Here is a 24,849-nt window from a genome sequence, read left to right on the forward strand (position 1 = left end):
TGAGATGTAGCCACCACCAACTCAGAGCTTTTCAAATGCCAAGGGGAGGTGAAGAATCTAGATCAAGATCAGCTGCCTGAAACTTAATATAGGCAAGACAAAGTGATGCTGGTAGGAAAAAGGAAGTGATTTGAAGACGTTTCCTCCTCCATAATATCATCTTTGATTGAAGGCATTGCTGATTTTTTAAAGTCAAGGATCTCTTAATTCGCATTGTATGTGGAGGCCCTAATTGCCACGTCTGCAAAAAATACACATTTCTATCTGTGACTAGCTACAAGACTGCACCTCATCCTATTAAGCACAAACCTGGCTGTAGTAATCCACATATTCATGACCTGTAGGCTCAGTTAATTGCAACTCATATCTAGGAATGATACCTTTCATCTTTCAAAAGCTTCATCTAGTAGAGATTGTAGAAGCTTGTCAGCTGAGCAGTACAGATCCCTGTGAGCAAACCACCCCAGTGCTCTGCTCTTTACTCAGGCTCCTGATTGAATACAAAGTCCCGGTCAGGGTCTCTATTTTAATATAAACTCTGCATAGTATTGGCTGTAGCTATCTGAGAGGGCACCTCTCCTTCTATGACCATGACCTCCATTAGCACTTACGTTCCACTGGAAATATGAAACTGTTGGGAGAAGGTGGTAAATGGATGGAGGCGATAGAATCTTCATGGAAGCCCAGTCTGGACTATGGAACTCACTCCTACGTGAAATGAGCAGTTAGAACTAAATACAAAATCTATCCCTTGAATTAAGCTTTTCTACAAAATCTCTCCACACATACTTAGAGACATTTACTTAATGCTTCCTTTCAGTCTGCTTCTCTACAGGCAAAGAAGTGTGACTTTGATTAGCAGTATACTAAATGATGTGGGATCTGCTTACTTGAAAGACCACATCTCTCCCTAGGCCATATTGCTCCAGCTATGGTTGGCGGAGCTATTCAAATTGGATTCCTCCTGGTTTAACAAAGAAGGAGGAGACTGATTGTAAAGCATTCTACATGAGGGGCCTGTAGTTATGGAACAAGTTTCCACACTCTTGGTCTGGGATTGTTGACCTGGAAGTGCATACTTCAAGGCCTATCCTTTTGCCTAAGTATCTGAAGGGTGTAGAATTTTATAGGACGATTGTTTATCGGGACGGAGGCCGGACAGAGTTTTGGTGAGGAAAGTTCACCAACTGTGCTGTGTCAGGAGTTGAGACTTGCTTGATTTTTTTTCCTGAGAGCTCAGTGCTGGTTTTGAGTTTGTTTGGCATTATTTAAAAGCAACAACACTGAGTACTGTTTAGCCAATGATCACCATGAATGAAAAGAAATACAGATTTTTTAAAAGTTTGATTATAGATAAATGTAAGAACGTTTGGTGTTATGGAGGATGTCTACATTTTAGTAAAGGTGTATTCTGTTTCTTTACATTTACTGTGTGGTTACATTTATTGCTTGGCACAAGCTAAGGCCAGAAAGAACAATCTGTGAGCTAAGTTTACTCTGTTTTTTTTCCCCCCAAAAAAATTATAGGCAGCCTTTCTGCTCTTCTGCGTTCAAAATGGGGACCACTAAAAGATAACGAGCAGACGATTGGTTTTTACACCAAGCAGATTCTTGAAGGATTAAAATACCTCCATGATAATCAGATAGTGCATCGAGACATAAAGGTGAGAAGGTGCTATGAATCACAGTCATGGGTTCATTGAACAGGGAAAACTCCCAACTTTCCGCAGAGTATTTTTGATTTGAAAGAGTTATAGAGGGTTGGGAGGAAAGAAGGAGCTTCCACAATAAGATTCTTAATGCAGACCTGACAATAGGAAATCATTTTTCTGAAAAAGTTGGAAGAATCTTGTGAATCTTTGATGTTTCTTCCCTCTGTCAGTATTCTTTACAGTAATTCTGTAGATGGGGAGGCATACACAAGTCCTGATGTTTCACTTTAGAGAAGGGAGCACCTTAAAATGGAACTGTAGAAGGCAGTAACAATGATTTCTCCCCCCCCCCACCTTAAATACCCCTTTAGAGTAATTATTGTGTATAAAGAATACACTTTGAAAATGTGTCTTGCATTAACAGTCACTAGAGAAAAATAATTGGTCTAAATGTTTTGCCCTTCAGGGTGATAACGTGCTTATCAACACATACAGTGGAGTTCTAAAGATTTCAGACTTTGGCACATCAAAGAGACTTGCGGGGATCAATCCGTGTACTGAAACTTTCACTGGTATGTATCTAGTTTATACTGTCTTCCAATTTGAAAGGAAAAGAATAGTTATGAATGTAGGATCAGATCCTGCAGCTGCTTCACATGCAGAACCTCCTTGGACTTCAAATCAATGTATATAGTAGATGGAGGAATGGGCTTGTTTTACTTGCTTAACCTTAAAATTATAAACTTTATCTTAGTAAGTTGAATTGTATGCGCTGGTAGAGAGGAATGCCATTGCTGACATTACTGAGAGATTCAAATCCTCCTAGGCAAGATAGGCCTCTTTTCCCCAGGTTCCTGATTATCATTCTTGTGTACACAGTTTTTAATCCTGCTTCCTCACTGACCCAAAAGTAACTTTTCCTTTGTTTGCTTAGTCTGCCTAACTCCACCTCAAGAATTTGTCCTTAATTTGATCTTCCTCCTGTTTGAAAACCTAACTCAAACTTATTGAGCTGTGGGTATTATATATAATTAATAATCACTTTTCAACGTGTGTATTTCAGTTCCCTCTTTCAGTGTTTGCTAAATTCTTGCTCTCTGAATTTGAGAGTGCAGAATGCTATGGTTAAATTGGTCTTTCACTCCAAGAAGTAGAATCCTATCACCTCACTAATCAGTTCCTTTTCATCTCTGATTCCAATTCAAAATTGCCCTCCTAATTTTTTCTGTTGGTATATAATGTGACTGTGTGAAAATAGGACCTGATCCAAAGCCCACTGAAGTCCATTGAGTTTCAACATTGACTTCAGATCAGATCAGTAGCAAACATCATTCACTTTTGGCCTTAACTAAAAGTATTCTTTTGGAATCTCTGAGGATAATTTTTTTAAAATTACTAACATTCCTCCCTGCCCATCCACATGGTTCCCCTGTCCTTAGCTGCCTCCGTCATCATCTGAGTTTTAGACTTTAAAAAGTGTGTTTTTAATCAGGTACCCTTCAGTATATGGCACCAGAAATAATAGACAAAGGGCCACGAGGCTATGGGAAAGCTGCCGACATCTGGTCTTTGGGGTGCACCATCATTGAAATGGCCACAGGAAAGCCTCCATTTTATGAACTGGGAGAGCCACAGGCAGCTATGTTTAAGGTAAAACCTCTTTCTTAGACTGTTCTGTTCAGGTCCATTGTTTTTTGTAAACAAAGGAAATCTTATGACTGTATTAAAAGACAGAGAGTGGGAGAACAGCAAGGATAAGATAACGGAAGTGCCTCTTTAATGAGCATATTAGAACGAATGTGTTATCTGATGTGATTCAATTGAGGGGGAGTGCTGTATTGTTTTGAAGAAGACAGAAATGAAGCAACAAAAGGCTGTTCACAAATCTGTTAAATTTTTTTTATGTCTATTCCATTTTAACATGGTGAGCCAGTGAGCAGTGCATCCTCTTTCTATGAGACCCTCTTTGGAAGCAAGAGAATTTTTCAGATATTCTAGTAAAATGCAGGTCATTAATGGTGATTTTGTTTCATTGATTTCAGTAGGTTTTAAGGAAGAGGTTTTAGTCAGTCTGTATCAAAAGCAGATAGCAACATGTATAAGAAAAGACTTCTGATTTCTCTTTGTTTACTCTTTCATCTCTCTCAGGTGGGAATGTTTAAAATACACCCAGAGATTCCTGAATCCATGTCACCAGAGGCCAAAGCCTTCATACTGCGTTGCTTTGAACCAGACCCTGACAAACGAACTTTTGCTAATGAACTACTTGTAGATGAGTTTTTAAAGATTTCAAGCAAGAAGAGAAAATCTCAAACAAAACTCTCAGGTAATTGTATCACTGAGATGTATCTGGTAGATTTTACCTCATTAAAGAGACTGTTTCCTATAATCAAGGTCATAACCTCTGAGACTAAAGCAATGTATCCTCTGTCTTGATGAATATTCAGCAGTAAACCTCTATTTATCTATGACCTATGGAAGCAGAACAGATCTATAATAGTGGACTGGACTAGATGACCTCTCAAGGCCCCTTCCAGTCCTATGATTCTGTAAGAGCATAATTCTATCACCACTTGTATGGAAATGTTCCAGATAAAGTATTTTATATAGTTTCAGAAAGTCCTTAGAAATGTTCTAATTTAAAGCATACTTGCACAACCGATTAATAAGCAACATTTGTTTATTACAAAGCAAAAATGGTTTAATATAAAAGACTGCAAAATTTGTTGAAAGCTTTGATTTCTTTGACAGGCATTAAAGCAAAATGAGATTCATTTTTTCTAAGTGTTACCATTGCTAGAAATATTAAGATGTTTGAAATTTACTTTAAACTTAAACTGAACAGAAGAATCTTCTTACTTTAGCTACTGTATACAAAGTTATTATACAGATTATACCACTGGTTTTGGTTTTTGTTTTAAATTGTGGAGCACAAGTGGTTTCTTTGATAGCACAAGTGATGTATTTATTTAAATGTGGAAAAAAATGCCTGCTGCATTTAAGAAAACATTTTTATCAAGATACCTAAAATAAAGAAGAAATGTTAGATCACCATATTAACTTGTCTGGAGAAAAAAACAACGAATAAAAATAGATTAAATTCCAATTTCTCTTTTCAAATGCAATCAGAGACTGATTAGATAAATGATAGTCTAGATATTGTTAGCATGCACAGTACAACTGAGAGGAAATAATTTATTACTTACACTATGTTTGCTCAGTTAAATTTACCATATGATGAATATTTTTGTTTGCTTTTCCTCCCACAGCTCTTTCAGCTTACTCAAATGGTGAGTTTTAATATTCTAAATTTTTTCCTCAAAACGTGTAACTATATTGATAGAACGAAAATCATTTACTCACTCTGCAGTAAATTACCACACCTAGAAACTGCACAGATGAGATAATTGGACACAGTTATCAAACTGAACAGTCTAGGAAGCCATAATCTGATCACATAGGTTTAAAGTACTGTAGATCAGGAGTTCTCAACCTTTTTCTGTCTGAGGCACTCCTCAACATGCTATAAAAACTCCAGGACCCAGCAGGGGACTGGGGGGGGGAGTGTCTCAGGGTGGGGCCTGGGGCACAAGCATAGTTTGACATCTATTTTTTGGGGGGGGCAGGGTCCAGTGGGGCTCGAGCCATCTCCGCATGGCAGGGTCCAGGGAGGAAGCGCTACCTCCACTCCTTGACTTATCTTAGCAGGCCACCCAGCCGGTCTGGGTTGCGGGGGCACGCAACCAAAAATCGTAACTCAGAGGTGTGAGATTTAGCTCAAAAAGTTTGAAAACAGCTTAGGGTGAAGGGAGGGGTTAGGTAGGGCTGTGTGCGGGCAGGGGTAGCTCAGGGTGTAGCGAGAGGCGTATTAGGAGCTCTGTGCTGGGGAGGACTCCCCTGCGGTCCCTATTCCCTGAGGGCTCTGCCAGCCACGGAGCCAGGTCTCTCTGCCCAGGCGGCTCTTACTGGTTGCATGAGCGAAGTGGGCTGGGAGCTGAGGAGCAGTTTCAGTGTGGTCACCATTAGGAGAAGAGGGAATGCTGCTGCCTGCTCCATGGCACCAGCCAGAGCAGCAGCTGCCCCGCACTACCTGGCTCCTGCTTCCCACCTCCGACCTGGCCAGGTGGTGGGGAGAGGAGGTGGGGAGAAGTGTGGAGCTGCCCCTGAGACTGCCGTGCTTTTGTGCTGCACTTGGCGGGGAAGGGGGGGCAATGCCCTCCATGTCTCCAACTCTGCCCAGGGGCTCAGGGCTTCTGCCCCACAGGGAGCACCAGGGCTCAGGCCTCTGGGATTCAGCCCCGTGCTTAGAGGCGGGTGGGGGGAGGGCAGGGTGCCAGGGATCAGGGCTTCAGCCCCATGCTTCCTGGGTTCAACCCCGCGAGGCTCCACAGCCCACTTGAAAGGTCTCGTGGACCCCCTGGGGGCCGTGGATCCCTGGTTGAGAACCAGTGCTGTATATAATCAGGTTAGGTTACGGTTTGACAGGGCAGGTGGCTAATATCTTGCCTATCATGGACCTGCCTTGTTGTTTATAGTAATAGTTCCAGTCGAAATGGTGCATGACACCTGAAACAGCAAGGTGTCAGAGGGACGTTTGCTTGGAACAGTACTCTTTGTCTTAATTTTTAATCATTTTTTCAATTACCTAAACTCTGAGAAGCCATATAAGAGTTTGAATAGGGTGACCAGATGTCCTGATTTTATAGGGACAGTCCTGATATTTGGGGCTTTGTCTGATATAGGCACCTATTTCCCCCCTTCCCCCACAATTCTGATTTTTCACACTTGCTGTCTGGTCACCCTAAGTTTGAGTGAGAATTCAGAACCTTCTTTCTGCAACAGCAAGTGTGCTATTTATAGAAGAAGCTAACTCAGAGTTAACTTGCATGTGTCACACTTTTGTCCAAAAACACCAACTCTGGATTATCTTCCAAATTCACCTAGGGTGAAATTTAGCTAAGTATAGAGGGCTTGCGTGAAGGGCCTAGCACAGGGATGGGCAAACTTTTTGGGCCGAGGGCCACATTTGAACGGGGAAATTGTATGCAGGGCCAGGACAGGGGGTTGGGGTGCAGGAGGGGGGGCTCAGGGAAGGAGGTTGGGGTGCAGGAAGAGTGTGGGGTGTATGAGGGGGCTCAGGGCAGGGAGTTAGGGTGCAGAGTGTGCAAGGGGGCTCAGGGCAGGGAGTTGGGGTGCAGGAGGGGTGCGAGGTGCAGGCAGGGGGCTCAGGGCAGGGAGTTGGGGGGTGAGGTGCAGGAGGGGTTCGGGCTCCAGGGTGGCAGCGGTGTGCACTGGGGCCAGGGCAGGCTCCCTGCCTGCCTGCCCTGTCTCCAGCCCCGCGCTGCTCCAGGAAGTGCTGCAGCCCCTGGGGGTGGGTGGGGAGGAATCCACGTGTGCTGCCCTTGCTGCACCTCCAGGTACCTCCCCTGAAGCTCCCACTGGCAGTGGTTCCCTGTTCCCGGCCAATGGGAGCTGCGGGGGTGGTGCCTGGAGGCAAGACCAACGCCCGGGGGTCACAGGGGCGTGGTGCCGGCCGCTTCTGGAGAACAGCGCAGGGCCCGTGGTGCCGCAGGGGGCAATCCTGCGGGCTGCATCCAAAGCCCTGAGGGGCCGGATCCGGCCTGCAGGTCGTAGTTTGCCCACACCTGGCCTAGCACCACTTTAGCTTGAAATTTGTTCCCTTTGAAGTCAATGGGACTTTTGCCATTGACTTCAAAGGGAGAAGGATTGGGCCCCTAATGTAAGGCTTAAATTGTTGCAAGGGTCTTGGGCGGACCCTCTGTGCTGAGATACAATACTCTGAGAGAATGCTTAGAGGTGCTCTGGAATGAATGTATACATAAGCACTGTAGCTCTGGGAGTTTATTATATTTTAACTTTGTAAAGACCATAATGCCCAGTAAGTTGAGATGGTCCCAGTCTCTAAGAACTCTTCATCTAAAATACGTTGTGACTCCTTCCAGTAGCTGAGAGCTCTTTTCAAGTAACATCTTAAAATGCATTTTATATATATATGTGTAACTGAGGTGGGAGGTTGGAGTTTACCTTTTCTGCCTCATCTTAAAAGAATAACTTTCTTTTCAGAATTAAGGTATAGCCATTGTAGCTTAGACCATTTGTGATGGTTTTGAAACACTAATTTTCTGATTGTTCCTTCATGAGTAGAATACCTTCGGAGCATATCTTTGCCTGTTCCTGTTCTGATAGAAGATACGAGCAGTAGCAGTGAATATGGCTCTGTTTCACCTGACACAGACTTAAAAATTGATCCATTCTCTTTCAAATCAAGAGCCAAATCATGTGGAGAAAAAGATGCAAAAGGAATCCAGTCCCTTTTTCTGAGGTAAAAGCTATGTAGTCTTCATGTTGCTTCAGGGATTAGGAATGTAGTTTTTTTTGTTTTTTTTAAATGTTAATTTTCATCATGTAAACTTTCAGCATCCCAGATGAGAATTTTGAGGATCATAGTGCTCCTCCTTCACCTGAAGAGAAAGATTCTGGGTTCTTCATGCTAAAAAAGGACAGTGAACGGAGAGCCACTCTTCACAGAATATTAACAGAGGACCAAGAGAAGGTGGTGAGGAACTTAATGGAAGCCTTAGCTCAGGTAAAATAACTTGCTGGCAGACAAAAATAGCATGTAATTTTGCAGGTTTCCAGTAAGCATGTACATGGATATGTGTAAATATATACATTAAAGCAGGTGTCAGGCACAAAATAAGCCTTGATAAACTATAGGTGACTGATATAATGTAAAAGCAGCAAAGAATCTTGTGGCACCTTATAGACTAACAGACGTTTTGGAGCATGAGCTTTCGTGGGTGAATACCCACTTCGACAGATGCATCTATAGGTGGCTGATATAGATGCAACTATAGGTGGCTATTATAATGTAAAAGCAGCAAAGAATCCTGTGGCACCCACTTTGTCAGATGCATCTATAGGTGGCTGATATAGATGCAACTAGAGGTGGCTGATATAATGTAAAAGCAGCAAAGAATCCTGTGGCACCTTATAGACTAACAGACGTTTTGGAGCATGAGCTTTTGTGGGTGAGTACCCACTTCGCCATGCATCTGACGAAGTGGGTATTCACCCACGGAAGCTCGTGCTCCAAAACATCTGTTAGTCTATAAGGTGCCACAGGATTCTTTGCTGCTTTTACAGATCCAGACTAACACAGTTACCCCTCTGATACTTGATATAATGTAGGACTTGAGAGAGTGCAATTATATTGATAATAAAAATATGCACCAAAATTATATTTGTGTTGCGGTACATTTGTATTTTACCTTATTCATAACTACTGCCTCTGTGTGCACACAGATATCACCTGGTTGAACAATGGAAGAAAATATATGAACATTTTAATGAAATTTTATTTTATCCAACATTTTTTCTAACAGAACTGATAAAGGATGATGGCTTAATATATGTAATGATCAGTCTAATCAACTCCAAAAGTGTAAGCCAGGGATATTCAACCTGTGGCTCTAGAGTTACATATGTCTCTTTTGGAGTTTGTGCATCTGGCTGGTTTCTTTGCCCAAGCTGGTCTCATGTCAGACTATAGCAGGTGTGCCAAGTAAAATAAACTAGACACATCCCTGTCCTTTCAAGCTGCTATGAAAAGGAGCAATTGAAACAAACAGCCCCATCCCTCACAGCAGTTAGGAGTGGGGGTGGAGGGAGAGAGAAGAGAGTGTCAGATGGAGCTGCAGAAAGCCACACAATAATAACGCATTACCTCCTGACACTACTCTGGGTGATTCATTCTGGTATCAGTACAGGAGGATGTGGAATAATCAACAGTTCTTCATCACACTGCAAATGTTGCAACACTGTAGTCAGATGTTGTGATTTTTGTCATTGTTTTTGCAGTCTGCAACTGCATTTCATTCTCAAGGCTGAATATCTTTGCTCTAAATCATGCTTTGTATGTAAATTACGGTCCATGGTATTTAGGTTTTTTAAAAAGGTATGATCAAGAAATTACGCTTCAAATTTAAATGTCTGATTTGCTTGGTAAACCTTTCTAAAGGTACCTAGCACTATTGCTGTGGATAGAAACTGTTGCCATAACAATAGAATGAGGTTATCTAGTTCTTGTAGAATCAGTCACTGAAATAGTGGTAGAGAAGGGTTAAAAACTGGAGGAAGTAAAACAGATGTGCCCAAGAACCTCTATTTGTTGAAGTGCTGTTATAACAGATATAACTATCAGTGCATGTGTCAATGGAACAATGTAAATAAATGGAAGAGGACAAAACTAAATTATTTATATACAGAGAAATTCCTGAGGCATGACATAGTCATGACAGAAGAATGGAAAAAATAGCAGGAAGCAAAAAGCAACGTGCTCTTCTGCTTCAGAAATCAATGTTAGGTATCTCTTCAAATATTTATCTGACATTAATCAAAATAACTCCCTGTAATATATGTGAGTAACTAAAATTTTTCCCCTTGAGTTTTTTTTAATGACTTGTGATATTTTCATATTTCTTTTCCCACAATTGTAATTCAGATTTAATTTCAGATGGCATAATTGAAAGCTATTAAAAAAAAATCCTCTGACCCCATACCTATTGCTTTCTGCAGTATTCTCCAAAAATTACCTTTCATGCATTGTGGTATATTCTTAGCTAACAGAAGCTTTAACATAAAGTAGAGATTTCAGAAATGTGAGCACACATATGAATGAGACAGATAATTGATTATATCCACAGTATGTTGATAGTAGTCTGTGAAAAATTCAGGCCATATGTAAGTGTAGCTGTAGTGTGAAAATTCCATATTGTGGTGAACCTTCTGCATGGAGTTAAGCACTCGGGATGAAATTCTCCGCGTGCAAAGCTCTCTGCATCAAGGAAGAACCACTTAAGCCCTACTTTAAGGCCTAAATTAGGACTTCACCTTGTAGTGGCCCTCAGCAGAGAATGAATTTCACTCTCTGGACCTAAAAGTTTTAATAATAGTGAGATATGCATTTTCTCCATACATCCTGCTGAAATATATTACTTGCATAAAATAAATGAGGGGGACTGTGCAGCATATATTTTTTGGTAATTAAAGGAATGTCCGTTTTAGAGGTAAATTTTCTGGAATGTAGAGGGGCAAAGGTTATTTATCGTGCATCAACTCATATTGGTTAAAACCATTGGATATAAAATTTAAGATATGTGCTTTAGGCTGAATTTGTTCCTTTTTGTTCCTCTTAACAGGGAGCTGAAGAACCCAAACTAAAATGGGAGCACATCACAACTCTCGTTGCCAGCCTCAGAGAATTTGTAAGGTCAACTGATCGCAAAATCATTGCGACCACTCTTTCAAAACTGAAACTGGAGTTAGACTTTGACAGTCACGGTATTAGTCAAGTCCAGTTGGTGCTATTTGGTTTTCAAGATGCTGTAAGTAGATACTTTCAGAAGTTTTGCTATACGAAGTCTCAGTTAAAAGGCCAAATTAAAGACTGGCATAAGCTGATGAAAATTTATTGACCTCAGCCCAGAGTTACCCAAATGAGAACACTTGAGGGCTCCAATTCTAATAATAACAATTGGAACCTTCCGCCCACAGTCAGCTTTTGGCTTGGCTTCCATGTGATCCTTTGGGCAGCAAGTATGTCCTGACCGCAATCACTATTTCCCGCCCCCAAGATCTATGCGTCTTCACTGATAAACAGCAGGAAGGTCCTGCATGCTTCTAAAAATATTACACCATATTCCTCAAGTAGGAAAGCCTAAAAATGGAATGGTTGGACTTTCTTTGTAAATAAATACAAAATTGTGCTGCATGTATACAGATCTCTTGGACTTGACTCAGCTAAGAAATTAATGCATTTAAAAAATCCCAACAAACTAAATCATACCTAGTTTATAATATATAATATAATATAATATATAATGCCATTGTATTCCTCTCCTGATGCAAGTGATCCAGTAGCAAAATTTGGCCAAATCTGAGTTGTAAACCTTCACCCTAAACTATGATGAAATGCCTATCTTTTTATATGCCCGTAGCTAATGTAATACTGGCAATCCCCACAATGATAACTAGGACACAGAAATGGAGTCCCTTTAAATAGCCATCTTATTAAAAAGCAATATTGCTGTCCCAGAGCCTGCTTTAAATGTTATTACAAATTCTCTGCTAACACTCATTTTAAAGGGGCAAAAGTTATCTTGTTTCATTCGGGGCTGAATAACTGTTATTGGGAGAGTCTGACTTTGTGCCCTGGTTGGATCCATGAGGTTAAAATGACATAAAGACAAAAGAAGGGCACTCAAGGTGATGCCCTCATAAACATTTTAAATCTAGGGCTCTCCAAAAGTAAAGAGACTATTTGAAAAGGTTTCCTGGTCTTGTACAGGGTGTAAGTGAGCACAGAATTATATACCACTTCCCCAGAAGGCCAGCATAGAAAATAAAGCAATTGTAGGAAAGTTTCCTGCCTCCCTCATGGAGTTTTTTCAACTTGAATGTCCTCCTCCTGCCTTCTGTTCTGTTTAGTCTTGCAGTACGTCATGGATCAAGCCCGGGCTGCAGCATTAATAATGCACAACAAAGTCAAAGCTTCCATATCAGATATTTAATCCAATACAAATCAGGAGGCCTTTTGCCCCTTTAAATCTAAGCCATGATCATATGAACTGAATGAAAAAAATCTCTGAATGTTTGATAAATTGCAGTACACTCCTGACTCATTCCCTTTGTATAAAATGGCTAATGATGTCACAAGCATGAAATAGCACAATTCAGAATACTTGAACTCCATTAATGTGCACAATAATGGGTACAGAAGAACAGCTGCCTCACTATTGTCATGGCATTGGTCGTGGTAACTTCAGATGCATGTACATTATCTTATTTCCAATTTGAACACTACCTTGCTCATACAATCTTATGTTCCACCTTGTACTCAGTCCCATAGTAAATTTAACAGATTACCCACATCTTGATTTGAAAGCCCACTGACCTGAGGAAGTTCTTTAAAATCTGTCATTGGGTAAAAGATGATGAGCTGGCCTGCTGAAGAGGCCATACAAAGAAAGTAAACAGAAGGCTTTAAACAAAATAGTCCTGGGATCCTACCAAGAAGAGTCCCAGTGAAGAAGCCGGGGTTTATTGGGAATTTCTCTTTCCCGATGGAGGTAACAAAGCAGTTAGATAACACATCCTCCACTGCAACTCTCAGAGGTTGAGGTAGAAGTTCAGATAGAAGCAGCTTTGTATCACCATGCAATTTATTGGTGAAGGCAAATGGCCAAGAATCACTATTTACAGCAATTGGGATGTTTTAAGAGAAGAATCTGGCTGGCTATGCGGTCCCAATCAGAAAGAGTTCTGCAATTTTAGTATCCTGAAAACTGACATTAGAGAAAACAGGACACGTGTGTGAGAATAGGGACCATTCTAGAGATATCAGAATAGGTGGCACTTAATGTCTGTATGGTAAGTGTCAGTGTTTGTTTCCACATAGTGACTCTTTTGGTAGGAGTTTTTTGTCCCATTGTATATCATTTGGTTACAGGGCAGTCCTCCCAGTGATGATACTTCAGCATCCCAGACACAAGCCTCTCTTCTGTCACCTTTTCCTCTTCCAAATACAGTGCTTATTTTAGGACAGGCTTCCTCCATTTCCTGGGAAGTGGAAATAGTTAAAACAGGAACCTTTTGAATCCAGGTGTTGTAGGGGATCTAGATAAAGCATTGAAGTCAGTGGGAGCTGTGTAGACTCAGACCTCTATCATAGAAAAACAGCTTAAATGGAGATATCAGACTCTTCTCTGATATCAGGATATTGCTCAAAAAGGGGGAAATTATCTCCTTTATTCTCAGGATGTATGGGTAATAATAAGGGCTGATAGTCAGGATATCCTGACCAAGGCACTGGGGAAAAAAAGTTTTGCTTTGTATTCTAAAGTGCTTAGTCATACTACTGTGGATGTTTGTGTTCCTTGACAAAGTCACATCGTGCCTCTTCAGTGTGGAAAACAGCTTGAACTTTGTGCTCATTAAAGGCTCAATCCTGCAAGGTGCTGAATTCTTCCAGGCAGGTGTTGAGCAGCTTCAACTTTCATAACGTCAATACATCTCTCAGGAGGTGCTCAAGTCCTTGCCTGACTGGTTTCTGAACCCTGTGGTTAGGTTTATTCAGCAGCATAGCATTCTTCTTATGATGTACATTCAGCTTGCTAGCAATTCTCTTACAACATGACAGAATGCCATCTAGTGGGCATTGTAATAAAGAAATGAGAACAGATTTTACAGTTGTCTTTGGGCAATAATAGAACACATCTTCATTTGAAGTTGTGTCCATCCCCAAAAGACATCATCATCTTTGTGACATCACTGTTATTTCCTGTAAAAAGATTATGACAATCTTCAGAAGACAGAAATAAGCTGATCTTATTTTCATGAAGTGCCTTCAAAATAAAACCTGAGGAAAAGATACAGAAAAATCCTATTAGTCCCTACAGAGGAAATTTTTCTATGACACATTTATGGATCTTTATTAGAATGAACTTCTAAATGTAATTTAATTTGTCATGCTGAAAAGTTTTGAGTCCTGCTCCCTTGTATGTCCTACTGCTGTTGGTTTCACCTGTCAGCTATTACTGTATAGCCATGGTGGCCTAGTTCGAGAGCCAGCTTGTGAAACCTAGTGGCTGCTGTTGCTGTCAGCTTTTCCTAGGTGTCCTTCTAAAGTTTTTTGAACAATCCACTACCCCATCATACCCTTGCTGTCTCCTTTCTCGGCTCACTTCCAGCCCTTTGAGAGTTTGAAAGGAACAGCCTCAGAAAAATGATTTTGATAAGTTACAGAGAAATAAGAGTGTAGTTGAGAATGAAGTTTTGAAGGCAACACTGCAGGAATACGCAGCTAGGACACTACCAGGACAGTAGATATGGAAGGGGCTATAATTTCATTAGCCACCACTTCTAAATCAGCAGGGTTATGCTGGGCCAAAAAAAATAGGAGGAAAGAGGCAATGGAAAGGAATCTAAAATAATCTTTAACTTGTTACAGATATTTTTAAATTTCAGAGAAAACCCACATCCTCTTTCCTTCCCAAACCAGACTAGAAGCAATAAAAGAATTAGCAAAATTCCATTTAAGTAAACTAGTATTAAATTGCTCCTTTCTTATTCAAGTGGGAAGAGCCTCACGCTGTTTTTTGAAGAGGGTTCACCCATCTTTATTTTAAAATAGATAACTGTATTACAGTCTTCCCAACCAAAGCAGTCAAAAATCATGAGGCAGCACTACCCCCCACCAAAAAAATCATGAGTTTGGCTTAAAAGTCATGAGATTTGATTTTTTAAAAGGTTTATTTTTATTTGCCCTGTGGTGCTGAAGCAATCAGGGTTCACATTTTAAAGTTTTTCTCCACAACTCTGAAGGCTAAAATCTTACCATTTTAAAAATGAAGGCTAAGAGTCTCATGCAACCACCTGACTCTAAGAGCTAAGACTTTAAGAAAAATACAAATGTCACAAGACTTGCAACAATATTGCAAAAGTTGGAAACACTGCTATTATATATTCTTGTCTAATGACACCATGAAGTTACTTAAAGAAAACACTGTTTTTAATGCAGTGTAGCTGAGCTTAATATCATATTATCAGCTGTGTGCAGCTTTGGGGATAAAATGATTTCTGAACTGCATTCTATGTCATCAGGTCAATAAAGTTTTACGAAATCACAACATTAAGCCGCACTGGATGTTTGCCTTAGACAGCATAATTCGAAAAGCTGTGCAGACTGCCATTACTATTCTGATCCCCGGTAAGTCACTCTGACACAGCAGACATTTAATCTCTGATTGCTTAAAATGTTTTTAATCGTGCTGTAATCATGATGCTTCACGAAAGCTTTTGAAACTTGCAATGACTTCCTTTTGTCTTTGTTGACATGCATTAGCTGTTTCACAAACCAAGTATTCATAGGTGAGTTGTCCCAGCTGTTTTGGAGCGCACCTTTCCAGGATGCATAATATAATAAGTGACAAATGGGTGACCAGTAGTAGACTTATTGATGCATTTAGAGGGCCAGATTTTTCAAGTACTCAGCATCCACACATTGGATATGAAAGAGAGTTCAGAAGAGCTCAGCACCCAGCATACTTAGCTCTTTTGAATATGTGCTCTGAGGTACAGACTGTTGGCCACCCAAGAAGTGTAACAATAACTTGTGTGGCTCCACTGACCAAAAATGCTCTCTAGGGGTAGTAACCAGACATTCTTCCCTGCTACAGCTAGTAGGCTTCTGTTGTGTGTGAGTTGGCAAGGAGAAAGATTCCATGTTAAAGAAATGCTAACCCATTTGTTTCCAGTTTGCCACACCCACTATGCTGCTTTCCTCCATTGAAAACAGTGGAACTTTAGAATGAACCTGCTGCATTCAGCAGTACAGCAGGTGCATTCTTATTGGGCGTACTACATTTGCAGCATAAAAAGTGGCTAGTAGGGACTGGCAATTTTCCTTGCAATTGCTATAGGGTATAAATTGTCCTTTTATAGAGCTATTCCACAAGCCCTTTGACTACTTAAATTCTACTTGAGCCCTACTGTGTGGGCAGGGCCAGCTCCAGGCACCAGCGCAGCAAGCAGGTACTTCGGGCGGCCAACAGAAAGGGGCAGCACGTCCAGCTCTTCGGCGGAAAGTCCCTCAGTCCATCTCAGAGGGAAGGACCTGCCGCCGAATTGCCGCCAAAGAATGAAGCAGCGGCGGAAGTGCTGCCGATCGCAGCTTTTTATTTATTTATTTTTGCCGCTTGGGGTGGCAAAAACGCTGGAGCTGGCCCTGTGTGTGGGCCATTTTTACAGGGGTAAATTTCACACATCACAAATATGGTTTTGGGGAGAAACATAGGTCTGTAATAATGACAAAGTGACTAGAGAAGTGTGAATGTTTCTTTGAAATGTTTTTTGTAAGCTTAACTGCCAAGCATGGTGCATTTTTCTTGGTATTAATGGTGCTGTGTTGACCTAAATTCTGCTCCCACTGAAGTCAATTCCAGTTCACTTCAATGGGAGAAGAGTCAGGCCACCACTCCGTGCTTTTGAAAACTCCCATCCTAAGAATCAAATAGGAGAATATTTGGGGGGGAAAGGCTTAGAGGTAACCAGTCTCAGTTGAAGGAGGAAAGGAAGGATGTGTATCACTAACGATGAAATTTGCAAATTGACATTACTTTGTTTATACACTGTAGAAGAATACCACAGACCTAATGGAGTACATGTTTTACATAACTGATAAGAACTGGTAGTTAGTGTAAAGGAAGGAACAGGAGGCAGAGTACATTCCCTTTTAATACAATAGTCAGAACTGACTTCTGACAAGTGAAAATGAACAGTGCTACTCCACTTTTTTAGTATTATCTATCATTAGGGATAATGGTTTTAGTAAGTAAAATAATCCTAATCGCAGATAATGCTAAATTTGGAAGAGTGGGAACCCTGCCCCCAGGTATAGAATTTATGGTAATTTAAGAGTTTGAAAATTGTAGTTCAGGTCAGATATATGAAAAATTATAAGCTGAGGAGAAAGAATAAAGAAGGGAAATGTTTGCTGTACAGAAAGTGCTCCAGTTTAGTGACCAGGAAAGAGATTTGGGGATTATTTTAGAAAAATCCCTAAAGCCTTCAATCTCATTTGCAGCTGCAGTGAGCATTTAGAAGATGTAAGACTGCATCCATCGCATGATGGATATAATGTAAATCCAAGGTGGTGGTAGTGGAATTAATAGGTACTGTTGCTTTAACCTAAAATACTGTGTGCGATACTGGTCATTAAAAATAAATCTCAAAAGCTATTGCTCTGTTTCAAAACATAAACAGTATAAAAGAGAAGGGAAAAAAGTAGCTAAATATGCTTCATACAAATAGTGACAACCTGCGGAATGAATACCCCAGGGAGCCATTTAAAATCGGAGCAAAAACAAGAATAAATATAAAACAAAGATTAGAAGCTAGAGTGATGTTGACAGAGGAAGAAAAGGAAAACAGAATATATCAGAATTAACATCTGACTTTTATTCTGTCCTGTATTTAACCAAGTCCATTGGCTTTAAAACAAATACTCCACTGTAAATCTGAAAAGCAAAATAAAGAAATAAGTTTTGAGACATATGTTTGAAGCCAACACTTTAGCCAAATCACTTGCCTACAGAATTTTGTTTTATTCACATTAAAATCCATTACATAGTTGTTTAGAGGAGTTTTTTAGTTTTAAGGGTCTGATCGAAAGAGTATTGAAGTTAACAGAGAGACTCCCATTGACTTCAGTATGTTTTGAATGCGGCCTTGTGTGAGAGAAATGCAAGCATGTTATGTTGCAAACTTTGAGCAGGTATTGCACCTTGTTTGCTTTATGTGGCACACACAGTGAATTCTGGGATTTCTGCGTGGTTTATGACAAAAATACTAGCAAAATCTGGAATCCTATTAATAAGTACAGATTGTTAACTGCTTGGAAATTGTAAATGATCATCAGAAGCCAACTAATGTTCAAAATGTACTAAACCATCACAGCATTTTTAAGCTGTTTTTAAACCCTTTGGAAACACAATTACAACTTTTTGCTGCAAATTTTTCAGGCATGGTTTAATCAAACTCTAGGATGAGCTATAATTATTTAAATATGACTTTATTATTGTGATTATTAATAATGAACATTATTTCTAATAGAACTGAGGCCACACTTTAGTCTTGCATCTGAAAGTGATACAGCAGATCAGGATGACATAGAAGTTGAAGAAGATCATGATGAAGAGCCTCAGAATCAAAATATTCAACGGCCTTGCATTGTCATAGAAGATGCTATAGCTACCTCAGGTGTGAGCACACTCAGTTCTACAGTGTCCCACGATTCCCAGGCTGCTCATAGATCACTGACTGTTCAGTTGGGAAGGCTAAAATTAGAGACAAATAGGTAAGTCTAGACTTCTAGGGATCCAAGTGTATTTGTTATGATTGATGCTTTTTTCCTTTACTCTTAAATAGTTTCTCCAAATCTGACAGCTGTGATAATCCATAATACAGTGCATTTCTCATTTAATTGATGATAAACAGTAATTTGTAACTCTGAGCTTGGAAAAATCCATATCATTTATTTCAGGCTTATTCACTTCAGTACACTGCTGACAAAAATGAGTGTAAATCTTGCATTCAGGAGTGCTCTGTTTTTAACTGACTATTAAACTTGTTGCCAAGGTTCTCCTATTCCTGCCTTTCATGCTTCATGGTTAAATGACACATTTTGGTTCCATAAAAGCAGAACTCATTATTCCTTTTTATAGTTATTCCCAGGGAACAAATCTGAACAGGGGCACTGCACAATTAAACTGGGCCCAGTCTTGTCATTTGTCTGGTTTTGCATGCAGAATTCACTACAGCAGGATTGATCCCTAGGATGCTGAATTGTTTAAAAAGACAAATTTTTCTTTCAGATAGTTGAAGGTGGAGAACAGTAAGGCCTTATGAAAAAAAACCAGGCCTGAAAATACAGATTTAGGAACTAACTGAAAAATATGTCTGTACATTTTAAAATGTGTATATACACTGTATCTTGATAGGACAAATCTTGTGGTGCTGGAATATTCTTTATCATCCTTTATATAGATGATTAAATTCAAATGTTTGGCAATGACACTTCATTTCCAAGCACATTAGGAAACTCAGTGTGATTCAGCTTGATTTGAGGTCTTTAGACAAAAGAAGCTTTTTAGTGACTCAGCATCACTTGAATTACCTGTTTGCATTAAAGTGCTCTGCATTTTCTTGTTAGAGTAAATGTCGTTTGTGAGTTCTCATATTGCAATGTAATATCTTCATCTTTACATAAATAGATAGTTAAGACATATTCTGATTGCCATATATAATACAATGACAATATACTTCAGAAGTCCGTATACAAAAACCTCTGCAATCTCCATTAAGCGAAGGAATTAAAAAGAAACTGGTTAAGACGGTCACACGTTACTGCCCAAGTTTCTGATGGGGAGTGGCATCCTAACAACATGTTACTATTCAGAATAAAGTTTCATTCCTTTCACTCTAAGAATGGATGAAAGATATACTGTTAGTTTCTTTGGTTTTTGTTTAAAAAAATTAAGGTGTGAGCAACATGCTGCTCTTACATGCAAAACCAAAAACTTTGTCATGATAATTAGATACAAAAATACCACCTTCCATAAGTTATATGGAAAACTTCCCTTAAATAAATATATTTATTTAAGCTTTGTTAGCATAAGCAGCATATGGTGGTCATTTGCAAGGCAAAAAGTAGTAAACTATTTAGATGACCATGGATACATTTTTCAACACAGGTGAATGGGTGAGGAATAAACTATATGTACTGTTAGGATCAAAACAATGGTCCATCTAATCCACTATCACATATCTGACGGGGGCCTGCACCAAATGCTTTGGAGAAAGATGTAAAACCCCTATAATAGACAATTATACTCTAACATTTCCAAGGGGAAGTTTGGGGAAAGTTTCTTCCTAACTTCAGGGAGTTAGTGGAGTAGGTTTACGCTCTAAAGTATAATTTATATTCTTTGCATCCTATCTATTGTAACTGTGTAGTGTTCAGATGTCTTATTTTTTAAATTTTACTAAGCTCTTTGCTGTAACAATATATTGCCCAAATGAGTTCCACACATTAACGGTGCCTGGTGTTAGTTATTTCCTTCTATTAGTTTTAACTTTGTTGCCTTTGACTTCCTTTGGGTTTCCCTTTGTGTTTGTATTATGAGAGAGGTTAAATAGAAGCATTAATTGACCTTCTGTAGATATTAATTTTACATGATTCATCATGACACCACTTAGTCAATCCTCTCTAAAATAAACAGATCTTATCCTAAAAGATTAAGATTTAGGAGAAGATGCAGGGAGGTGACCACCAACCCTTTAAACCTACTAAGGACTGGGGACAAAACCAGTCTCTGGACTTGGAGTGCAGGGACTGATCTAGACTAAAATTTACAGCAATGTTGTACTCTACAAAGAGGGCAGGGAGGGACTGCTCCCATTGGAAGGCAATGTGTGCAACACCCTTTCAAGAGGTATAGCTGTGGCCACACTCCAGCTGCATCTACCTTTAATGCCGTGCTTTCAGGAGCTCCTGCTGCGGTAGGTATAGCAGCCCTGCACCTTATGAAGCATAATGTCTTAAAGACACAACTTAGCGCTATGTCCATTAACGGTTTTGACCTCGATGACACTCCTTCCTCCATAGCTGAACACATTACCCAATTGCTTTGTTTATTTTTTTTCTTTAAGAACCAGATTCAGTTAAGTAGGAATGCTGAGTTGCTGAAGCTTCACTGAAAGTTTCTGTGCAGCTCCTATTTGCTATGAATGCTTCAAACTAGTTTTGTTGAAAGGCCCAAACTCTAGAACTAGAATACTGGATATTTATATTTTTACATGTGTATTAGGGTTGAAAACATGAAATTAAATTTTAAAAATCAATGTTTTTTCCCCCTTGCAGGCTACTAGAAGAGTTAGTGCAGAAGGAGAGAGAATTTCACGCCCTTTTGCATCAAGCTATAGAAGAAAAGGATCAAGAGATCAAAAACCTGAAGCTTAGGTCACAGCGAGTAGGTCAGTGAGTAGAGATTTCAAAAGAAACTGTTCCACACAGCAACTACAAAAGAAGGCTGTGGCAGCCAAACTTTTGTATTTCATTGGCCCAGCATCAGTAAAGGTCTTTCACCACATTTCTCCTAGCCAAGACTGTGTAGAATCAAGCAAGTATGCTGTAGAAATAAGTTACTTCATTTGTTTCTATATCCACAGTAAAAGCAAGTGTTGTATAACTCAAATCATACTATTGATCTGTGGTTATGCATTACTAGGGAGGGAGGGAAGGAAGGGGGTGTGGGGGTGTGTGTTTGTGTGTGTGCGTGTGTGTAAAACCTATTATCAACACCAGGTATTCGAGAATTATTTTAGCTGAAGAAGCTGGATGTTTTTGGAGCTAAAGGGCTGGAGTTCTAGAATAGCATTGTGCATAATTTATCTAGTAATTGTGAATGAAATCCTGGTCATGTTGAAATCAGTCGGAATTTTGCCATTGGCTTCCATGAGGCCAGGATTTCACCTTTTGTTTCTTAACTGCAGCATACGGATTCATTAAGTTATCATGTTCACTTCCTTGAAGAGGTGCAGCAACTTTACTGGTTGATTCAGAAGTGAAGAGTCCAGATCTTTGCTGTCAAAAAACTATGTGCTCCTCACATGGGCACTGAGGAAGAGAACAATAAATGGAAAAAATAGAGGACGGATCAGTAGAGACCTGTGAGGGACTTAGAGGATCATGTCCCACTTTCAAGAGAAAAGAGCCATACTTGAGAGAGAGAGAGAGAGAGAGAGAGACTACTGCAAAAGCTTTAAAAATCAAACAAACAATAGAAATCTTATTTGTAGTAGGGGTGGAGGCCCTTGCACATTTTAGCATGGAATGCATTTCTATAGCAGAGTGGAAACTCTGGCAAAACAGGGATTATAAAAATAGTACAGTTCCAGGTCCTGAAGCCTTACTCAGGTAAAATCACATTGAGGGCAGTATGAGTCTTGTCTAAGGCCTTGTCTACACACACAGATTGTACCACGTTACCAACTTAAATCATACCAGGATAGTTATTACAACCCAAGTATAGATGCAGATGTATTGGCATAAGAGTGCCTTATACCTTGGGCTTCTGATTTTTAGTTTTAACTAATAAACACTGATAAAACACCCTCAATTAAAAAAAAAAGAAATCCATATTTATCCAAGAGACACCAGCAAAACACCAGAAATGGTTGCATGTATCTAAGGGCTTGACTACACGTAGCAATAGTATGGACTATGGGGAAGTCATTTCCAAAAATGCACTAATGCATTGTTCACTAATTGGTCTGTGTAGACCCTAGCATTAGAGGTTCTCTAGTATGCTTTAATGTCGTGCTTTTTTGAAACAGTACTACATTTAAGCTCACTAGGGAATATTACCTGAGTAAATACTGCAGGATTTGATCTCTCTGTCCTTCACTGTAGAGGTACTTGCATGTCCCATTTTTGTGGAAAGAGTAGGAAAGGTCACTGAAGACAGTGCTTCTCTATTTAAAATTGCGAAGAGGACACTTTGAAAAGACCTAACCCTTTTTTCTAAATATTTGATCTAGATATCCCTGGACTGTCTGTCTGTCACCTTAATCCTTCTGGCACAGGGGTTGAAGATTCTGATCTCATAAACTGGCTTAGAGTTCATGGAGCTGATGAAGATACTATAAATAGGGTAGGAAAGATTTTTTTTAGGTATGTGTGTGATACAGTAGCAATGCATTTTTCTAGGACTTAGTGCGGAAAAAAACAGCAAAAACCTTGGATTTCTATACAATCAAAAACCTTGGAATGATTTGTACACCTTTTGAAGGAGATGAGGTTTGGGGGGAGGGACAAGGGAAGGGTCAAGAATAGAAAGGCCATCATAAAAAGTCTATTCTTGTTTTTAATTCATGTAGTTAGCTCAGGGATGGACAAACTTTTTGGCCGGAGGGCCACATCTGGGAATAGAAACCGTATGGTGGGCCATGAATGCTCAGAAAATTGGGGTTGGGGTGTGGGTTCTGGTTGGGGGTGCGGGCTCCAGGGTGGGGTCAGAAATGAGGAGTTCAGGATGCAGGAGGGGGCTCCAGGCTGGGGAGTAGGGTGCGAGGGTGAGGTGAGGGCTCTGACTGGGGGTGTGGGCTCTGGGGTGGGGCTGAGGATGAGGAGTTTGGGGTGCAGGAGTGTGCTCTGGGCTGCGACTGAGGGGTTCGGAGAGGGAGGGGGATCAGGGCTGGGGCAGGGGGTATGGGTGCGGAGAGAGGCTCAGGGGTGCAGGCTCCAGGCAGTGCTTACCTCGAGTGGCTCCTGAAAGCAGCGGCCATGTCCCCACTCTGGCTCTTATGCGGAGCCACAGCCAGACAGCTCTGCATGCTGCCCCAGCCACTGGCACCACCCGTGCAGCTCCCATTGGCCGCAGATTCCAGCCAATGGGAGCTGCGGGGGCGGCGCTTGGGCGGGGGCAGCATGCAGAGCAGAGCCCCCTGGCTGCTCCTGCACATAGGAGCAGGAGTGGAGCCATGCTGCTGCTTCTGGGAGCTGCGTGGAGCGGCCCCTGTCCCTGCTCCCCGGCTGGAGCGTCAGGGCGGGGCAAGCCCCAAACCCTGCTCCCCAGCAGGAGCTTGAGGGTCATCTTAAAACAGCTGGCAGGCCGGATGTGGCCTGCGGGCCATAGTTTGCCCACCCCTGAACTAGCTTGATACAATAAAACACATTTTCCAGTTAACTAAAAACATTTTGATTGGCTTCCTAATTCCTAAGCATCTTTGCACCTCTTCCAGCAACTCCTGTTGATTGCAGTAAAGCCTAATTGTAAACTTCAGGAGCAGTAGAGGTTGACTTTGACTAGATACATCAAGATAAAATTTACCGGTACCTGTGCCTTGTCTCCACTAGGATTTTACATTGAACTAGCTATCCTGATATCAAAACATATACACCTATTTTGTGTGAAGACAGAGCCTTAGAGATATTGAGCATTCTAGAACTTCAGCTGACTTCAGTGAAGACCTGTGGCTGATTAGCCCCTTTTGAGGAGCAGGCCCATGGTGTTTTAAAGTTAATTACATAAAAATTGAAGCACCTGAAGTGCAGAGGTCACTTTTGAAAACAAAGGCCTTAACTTCTCTGTGTGTTTCTTTCCCCATTGGTGAAATGGGATATTTATACCAACCTACCTCCCAACTCCCCTATCGCCAGGAGTATTTAGAATTAATTAATTAAAGTCTGAGGTACTCAGCTATAGTGCGCTCTATAGAATTGCCTATTAACAAAACAAGACAAAAGAATCTGAACTACAGAATTAGGATCAATTCAAACATATATACTCTGACATGCAAACATTCAACATCCCGTATAAAGATGAGGTATTTTCATTGTATTTACAAAACATAAGTTAGACAAAAGCTACATATAAACAAAACAATAGCATCAAACCCTTCATTGGCAACACAGTTACCATATTTTGGACCAGTCTTGTATTCCTTCTGCACTCAGAATTTGATTTAAGGGAGTTTTGGTACATAAGGAATGCAGGCTCATGTCCTATATTACAGGGGTCGGCAACCTCTGGCACGCAGTTCGCCAGGGTAAGCA

At 40.5% G+C, this 24,849-nt stretch overlaps 2 protein-coding genes across 2 annotated transcripts in view; one reads left to right on the forward strand and one right to left on the reverse strand.

Moving 5' to 3' along the window:
- MAP3K5 (mitogen-activated protein kinase kinase kinase 5) overlaps nucleotides 1-24,849 on the forward strand; it is a 171,210-nt gene that overhangs the window by 144,029 nt on the left and 2,332 nt on the right. The window contains exons 17-28 of the mRNA XM_050949459.1: nucleotides 1,528-1,664; nucleotides 2,119-2,224; nucleotides 3,145-3,302; nucleotides 3,801-3,978; nucleotides 4,922-4,942; nucleotides 7,818-7,995; nucleotides 8,091-8,259; nucleotides 10,874-11,059; nucleotides 15,336-15,441; nucleotides 18,345-18,588; nucleotides 21,154-21,266; nucleotides 22,833-22,945. Of these exons, the coding sequence (XP_050805416.1) occupies nucleotides 1,528-1,664; nucleotides 2,119-2,224; nucleotides 3,145-3,302; nucleotides 3,801-3,978; nucleotides 4,922-4,942; nucleotides 7,818-7,995; nucleotides 8,091-8,259; nucleotides 10,874-11,059; nucleotides 15,336-15,441; nucleotides 18,345-18,588; nucleotides 21,154-21,266; nucleotides 22,833-22,945 (1,709 nt within the window). The remainder of the gene's footprint in view (nucleotides 1-1,527; nucleotides 1,665-2,118; nucleotides 2,225-3,144; nucleotides 3,303-3,800; nucleotides 3,979-4,921; nucleotides 4,943-7,817; nucleotides 7,996-8,090; nucleotides 8,260-10,873; nucleotides 11,060-15,335; nucleotides 15,442-18,344; nucleotides 18,589-21,153; nucleotides 21,267-22,832; nucleotides 22,946-24,849) is intronic.
- Nucleotides 1-24,849, reverse strand: part of PDE7B (phosphodiesterase 7B) — a 708,282-nt gene that overhangs the window by 47,986 nt on the left and 635,447 nt on the right. The window lies entirely within an intron of this gene.

This window comes from Gopherus flavomarginatus, chromosome 4 (assembly GCF_025201925.1).
Source record: "Gopherus flavomarginatus isolate rGopFla2 chromosome 4, rGopFla2.mat.asm, whole genome shotgun sequence".
In the NCBI taxonomy this organism is placed as follows: Eukaryota; Metazoa; Chordata; order Testudines; family Testudinidae; genus Gopherus; species Gopherus flavomarginatus.